The sequence below is a fragment of the Telopea speciosissima genome, chromosome 4 (assembly GCF_018873765.1).
Source record: "Telopea speciosissima isolate NSW1024214 ecotype Mountain lineage chromosome 4, Tspe_v1, whole genome shotgun sequence".
NCBI classification, from domain to species: domain Eukaryota; kingdom Viridiplantae; phylum Streptophyta; class Magnoliopsida; order Proteales; family Proteaceae; genus Telopea; species Telopea speciosissima.
In genome coordinates, this window is record NC_057919.1 from 38,300,545 (window position 1) to 38,307,259 (window position 6,715).

A 6,715-nucleotide genomic window follows, 5' to 3' on the forward strand; every position below is an offset into this window, starting at 1 on the left:
GTCTTTGTTCTACTTAACTTAGAACCTCTTAAAATAGATCATAATTATTATCTTTAAATCGATAAACTCCCTAGCATAGGGTTCCTAGACGAGCAGTTATATATAAGTGCTCCCATGGATGGGTACCTAAGTTCTACTTCACAGGTTAAAGAAAGCTAAAATTCTATGGATAGATAGATCCTAAGGTCCCATGCTTACATATCAAGTTTCAGCTCAAGTGGAATTAGCCATGTAACAAAACATAGCATCGAAGAAATTCAAAAGGATACTAAAAAGGCTATAAGGGGTGTATGGACAGAGTTCGGTTCCTCTACACGTACCAATAGGTGAACGTACATGTGAGAGCCAACCACCTGCCCTATTTTTACCATTTACAAAGGGAGGAGGGGATTTTATGAAAACAAAATTAAAATGTGATTGACTCTGAGATGTACGTTCACCTGTTGGTACGTGCAGTTGATCCATTCTCGTATAGACAAACATGTGAAAGCATGCATAACGAGTGATTACAAAACAGAATAAAGAAAATGTGGTAATTTTATGGTTTTCTTAATTAGCATTATAGCTTGCATGGAAAAAGGTAAATCCGACAGGATTTTCCATGCATTAGGGAAAAAGTGGAACCGAATCCCAAGCACACACCATTCAGTGTGTTGTACTTCATTTTTTAGTCTTGTTGTACGTTACAATGGATCGTGATCATCTACGGCCTGCTGCCCGTAGCAGCCATAGCAGCACACTAATGAGGCGCGGTCATTGCATCGCGCCTCATTAGTGCGCTGCTATGGCTGCTACAGGCAGGCAGGCCGTAGATAATCTGGATTGACGATACAATTATGTGTGAACTAATTCTTGTGGGACCCACAAAAAGGACAAATTTTTATCGTCTAAAGGAGATTTTGACAGAGTTTGGATGAAGGGTGCTCTCCCAGCCATGTTCCGGCTGCCCCCAATCGCAGGCTCCAATTTGGTATGATTCCTTTCCCCTTTGGTTCACAAATACCCCCTTAGGTTTTTGTATTTTCCAAAATACCCTAAAGGATTCTAAGTTGGCGCATATGATTGAAGCAGCTAGAACATGACTGCAACCCGAGTAGCAGCCAAATTTGTCACACGTCTCATCGGACCCACCCTTCGCATTTAATCACTGAGAAATGCTTTAACCAACAGTGTTGTAGCTTACTCATGGTGCAAGGATAGTACAGAGAGGTGAACCTTTTCAGTTGCAAGGGTATACGGATGGAGCATGCTACTTAGGGATGTAAATGAATAGTCAAAATCCGCTTTTATATCTGTGTCCGTATCCGTTTAGCACTATCTGAATCCGTCCGAAAGCAAGGCGGATGCGAATACGGATAGGCTATAGGTATCCAAAAAGCTATATTTATATGTAAACAGATAAAATATCCGATCTGTATCCGTGTCCGTATTCGTTTAGCACTATTCGAATTTGTCCGAAAGTTAATCGGATGCGGATATGGACATAGCACTATCCGAGCCAATTCCGATCCGTTTATATCCCTAATGCTACTTGCCTTTTTGTTTTTCTTGGATTTGGATCCTCTGCGGTCTGGAGTTGAACAGCCATCGTCCTGCACTCAACTTATAGGCCGCCATGTAGAATTAATGCTTGTCCAATGGTTGATAGATGGTGGTCTGACGTTTTTTAATTTTGAGCAATAATTTTGAATTTTGAATTGTCGCCATCTACCAACCATTGTCGCTGTCTACCACGATGGCCGCTCAACCCTAGGCCATAGAGGATCCAAACCCATTTTGTTTCTTATCCTGTGCACGCCAAATACACCCCCCAACTCGTTCACTTTATTCTTCACTTTCAGTTTTATTTACTTTTCTTTTTACCTCTGCTGCTATAAAATCCCCCCTTCACCCATCTTCCCCGTTACAACTCTCTATCTCTTTCTCTCTCAAAGCTTTTTCTTGTCTTCTTGTTTAACAATGTCTTCTTCTGTGGAGTCCCTGGTTATCAGCCGAGTTATAGGCGATGTTATCGACATGTTTGCTCCTTCTGTGAGCATGTCAGTGAAATATGGCAGCAAGAATGTGACTAACGGCTGTGTTATCAAGCCTTCCATGGCCATGAATCCTCCCAATATGGTTATCACTGGCCACCATGACGACCTCTTTACTCTGGTTTGCTAGCTAGCCCCCTGTGTCTCTGCATTATTTATAGACTTGTTTCATCCTTTTCTTGTTAATTACTTTTGTTGCAATATGAATGCAAATGGTGAATTGGTGCAGATGATGACTGACCCAGATGCACCAAGCCCCAGCGAACCCTCCATGTGTGAACTAGTCCATTGGTAGTCACTACTGCACTATTTCATGCACCCTCTCTCTCTCTCTCTCTCTCTCTCGTTGTAGTTTTTCTCTTTTTAATAATTTCTCAATTGTGGTTTCAGGATTGTGGTGAATATTCCTGGTGGCACAAACCCAAATCGCGGTCTCTCTCTCTCTCTCTCTCTCTCTCTCTAGGTGTTGGGGGTGTTAGGTTCTATTCCTTATACAAACCTGACCAGGATTGAACCTGGTGGGAATTGAGTGTGAGCCAAAACCGGCCCAAGATAATTCCTCAACTGCATTGGAAGACACTCGTCGTGACAGTGTCACTAACCTCTTTGATCGATGGAAATGAAACTTACACATGCATGTACAAAACCACAAAGGGGGCTTCAGCCTCCATGAGCCCTGCATGCTGCAATCTTCATTTAATTTCTTTAAAAGTTTTTCAAATTTATAAAGGGATTTGGACTCTTATATCGTGTTGGAGGTAGGAGTGTCAAACGGTCAGTTTGGTACGGTTCAATTGGATTGAACTGATTTTTGGATTGGATTGAGTCAAATTAAAGCCAGCGGAATAAGGAAAAGAAAAAATGTTTTCTTTTTTTTTTTTCCAATTTTCAGGTTTTTATCGGTTTTGGTCTGGATTTTAGTGTCCAAAGTGATCCGTTTTCAACCGGTCTTATAATACTCAAACCGGAGTTGGCCCGGTAGGGAATTTATATCAATTTGGTTTTGGTTTTTTATATCCTTAGTTGAAGGGTTAAATGATCCAACATAAAACCTTAGAGCATTAGGTACAAAGAGTTTTCCGTGTATATGAAGGCATTAAGGACACAAATAAATAAACCTATGTGAGACTGTAATTTTATGACTCCCAAAATCTCAACAGAAAAGAAGATTGTATAATGTTAAATGTGACTGACAAGAAGCATGGTGACCCATTTCATTGTCCCTAGAAATGCAGGGAAAGAGATATTGGCATATTTATGCCCTCGTCCACAGTTGGGGATACATTGAGTCGTATTTGTGCTATTCAAGCAGAAGGGTGTGTTGAATGAGGTAGAGCAACCGAAAACTTGCAACAACTTCAGCACCAGGGCTTTCGCCAATAAGCTGGAGCTCGGTGTTCCTGTGGCCACCGTCTACTTCAATGCACGTAAGGAGCCCGCCCACAAGAGGCGCTGAATATATATATAGTTTGAAAGTCTGAGATTATGAGATTTGATAGCGCTATATGTAGTTGTTGCATGAAGTTTGGGGGGCTTTCAGCTTTGGGAGGGCTCATTATGGATCTCTATGTATAGTAGTCGTTGTTAGGGTTTTTTTTAGCTTCTTTGGATTGGGTTTTAGTTAACTACCTTGTAATTGATTCGGTTATACGGTGTATTTCTAGCTCGATTTTTTGATTTGTTATTGATATTTTGTTATATGGTTCGACGGCCCTTGAAACCAAGCTGAGTTTCAACTTCAATCTTGAAGAATTGAAGAGTCTCCGGTAACCTCGAAGTGTTGTGTTTGCAAGAAATAATAACCGCAAGCATAAGGATCAATCGTAGCTACGGGTCGAACTTAGAGAGATGTACGACAATCTATTTTTCTCACTTAAAAATAATGCAAAGTTTATCAAATTAAAGTATTAAATTAAACTAATTAAACTAATGAAAATTAACGCATCCTAATTCACAAGCATCTAGTGAATTGAATTGGCGTCCTAACACATAAGCATCTAACCTATCAAAATTAACGTGGATTTAAAGGAATAAATTGCAGCCACACTTCACAACCACATAAAAAAACCAAAAAAAGATATTAGAGAGGGAGAATGAGACTAAGAGATTAGAGATGTAAAACCCGAAGGGGTTTGAATCGGATTGAAATTGCTTGTTTCTCACACTTGGAATGGCGCTACCAAATCTGAAATTAAAACAAAAATAATTAAATTAAAATCCTACCATAATGCATGATAATAATAAATAAATAAATAATAAAAGCCTAAAAGCATGATTGAATTAGAGAGATAGAGATTGAAAATGAAAATAAAAATAATGGAGAATGAAAATTCTTAATAGAATGGAGGAATTAATGGAGATGAGAATACTAATAAAATAAAACTAATAGAAGAAGAAAGAGATAAAGAATAAAAAGAAGAAATTAGAAACTAGAAGAATTAAGAGGTTAAGAAGAAGAACAAAAAAAAATAAAAATAAGAAATTGTTACTCCCTTCTACCAAAGTTGAAAGTGCATGAATTAATTAGGCCTTGCATGAATAAAATTGAAGAAGCTTGAACACTTGAACAATCCATGCATGGCTTCTTCTTCCAAGTCTCTAACTCTTCTCACTAGAATTAGAAGCCTAGACTAGAAAGCTTTAAAACTAAGCTAGAATTAAATTATTACAACCATATTAAAGACATAAAATTAAAGCCTGAATAAAAAACATTACAACTATGGAATTGAAATCATAAAATAAAACTATCAAACTAGAGCTTAGAAAACCAAAAATTAGAAGGAGAAAAGAAGAAATTTCATTAATAAATTGCCCACGTTACAAGCCCCAACCCTAGGGGTATATATAAGAGAAGGAGGAGAAGAGAAGAGGAGAGGAGAGAGCCCACGTTTTTGAGAGCTCTTCTCCTTCTAAAACCGTGGAGGGTGGTTAGGTGGGAGAAATAAAAAATAAATAAATAAATAAGATAAAAGATAAGAGAAAAGAGATAGGGAGAATGGAAAAATCTAATTAGAGAAGGGGGATATTCGGTGGAGGGAAGTAGAATTAAAGAGGGGGAGAGATTTTAGGAGAGAGGGAAGAAAATGAGAAGGAGATAAAATAGAAATGAATAAATGAATAAAAAAAATAAAGATATGGGAGAGGTTAGGCACGTAGAAGGGAGTTAGTTAGGGATTAAGGGTGGGAAGGTGAGGTGGCATAAGAGAAAAGGAAAGAATTTAGTGGAGGGAATAGGAAAGAAGAGAGAAACGTGAGAGAGATGGGTGTGTGTGAGATGAGAGAAACGTGAGTGGGAATTGAGATGGAAGAGAGAGAGAAAATAGGGGAGAGGTGGTGAGAGCCGTGAGTGGGATGATATTGTGAGAGATAGATTAGGAAAGAGGGAGAGAGATTGGGAAAGAGGGAGAGAGAGAGAGAGAGAGAGAGAGAGAGAGAGAGAAAATCCGTGAGAGATGGAATGGTGAGAGATTATCTTTTCTTTTTCTTTTTCTTTTTTTTTTCTTTTCTCCTCTCCTATCTCTCCTACTATTTCTCCTTTCTTTCTTGTGCAATTCCCATCTTGGCCGATCCTTGCATGCAGCCCACTTTCTAGTCAAACTTCTAATTTGGATAAGAAATTCCTCCTTTGTACTTGGTTGCTTTAGTCAGAATTATTCCCATCCTACCCTTGGTCACATGTGAACAGGTGTAGGTTCCGTGTGGCTTTTCTCTCTCCTTCAATAGTGAAGAATGAAAAAAGAGGGTAAATGCTTGAGAGGATCTCAACCCTTGATCATAATTGTCTTCCTTGATGCCAAATATAACTCTCCAAAAATTCAGACCAGACTGGCCTGGGCTTGCAGTTAGGCTCATTTCTGGCCCATTATTCTTTTACGACCTGAAAATGATAATTGCTTGCATGATGGCCTAAACGAATGTGTACTTGGATTCTGTCACATCCATTTTGCTCAAAATTTAACCCGAACATAGCCATGAAAAAACATTGGGCAACTTTACGTGTAAATTTGGAGATGAAGCCCCCGATAGTCCAGAATAGCAATAAATAGCTCAAAAACCTGAAAAGCACAAGAAAGCCCCGAGTAACTCTGTCCAATGTGGTAAAATGTGTGTTTTATGCCCTAAGATTTCACACATAAATGTGCTCATCATATTGTTATCATCAACCTTGAAGAGTTGGTAAGTCTACCTCCACCAAAGAACCTAAAAGAGTACTTTCTTGGAGTTACTATCATCCCTACCTATCCCCTACATTTTTCTCTCATTTTTTTTATTTTTGTTACATCCATCTCATCCTTTCCAACCCAAATCCAAACTCATAACATCCCTTTTTCATTTCTATATTGCACACAAAGTTTGGGAACTCGTTCTATAAGTTTCCCAGATTCGGATCAGTGCAGTGACCTCCACTTCACGCCCCATATCACCATCTTTTATTTGTAATTTTAGAAAATGCAAAATGCAAAAGTTTTAGACCTATCTATTAGCTTTTTTATCGAACTAGAATCACTTCAAACCGAATTATATACTGGAAGTTATCTATAGTTTACTACAACAGTGCGAATCTATTTAGAATTGAGAAAATCCATTTCACACTGTTTATAAAAATGAGTTTTCAAAAATGGGGGGAAAGTTTTGAAAATAATTTCTTTTAAGGGGAGGGTAATAAGGACATTTTCTTTGCA

At 38.4% G+C, this 6,715-nt stretch overlaps 1 protein-coding gene across 1 annotated transcript; it reads left to right on the forward strand.

Moving 5' to 3' along the window:
• Positions 1-1,959: 1,959 nt before the first annotated feature.
• LOC122659275 (protein MOTHER of FT and TFL1-like) lies at positions 1,960-3,489 on the forward strand. The gene is made up of 4 exons (XM_043854405.1): positions 1,960-2,154; positions 2,263-2,324; positions 2,424-2,430; positions 3,346-3,489. Exons 1-4 carry the CDS (start codon positions 1,960-1,962, stop codon positions 3,487-3,489), a joined length of 408 nt encoding a protein of 135 aa, XP_043710340.1.
• The last annotated feature ends 3,226 nt before the right edge of the window (positions 3,490-6,715 follow it).

What these genes read in the sequence shown, in the direction of transcription:
- LOC122659275 (XM_043854405.1), top strand. Translation starts at nt 1,960, where the DNA reads ATGTCTTCTTCTGTGGAGTCCCTGGTTATCAGCCGAGTTATAGGCGAT. An exon ending in ATGACGACCTCTTTACTCTG is followed by an intron (nt 2,155 to 2,262) that starts GTTTGCTAGCTA and finishes GAATTGGTGCAG; the next exon opens with ATGATGACTGACCCAGATGC.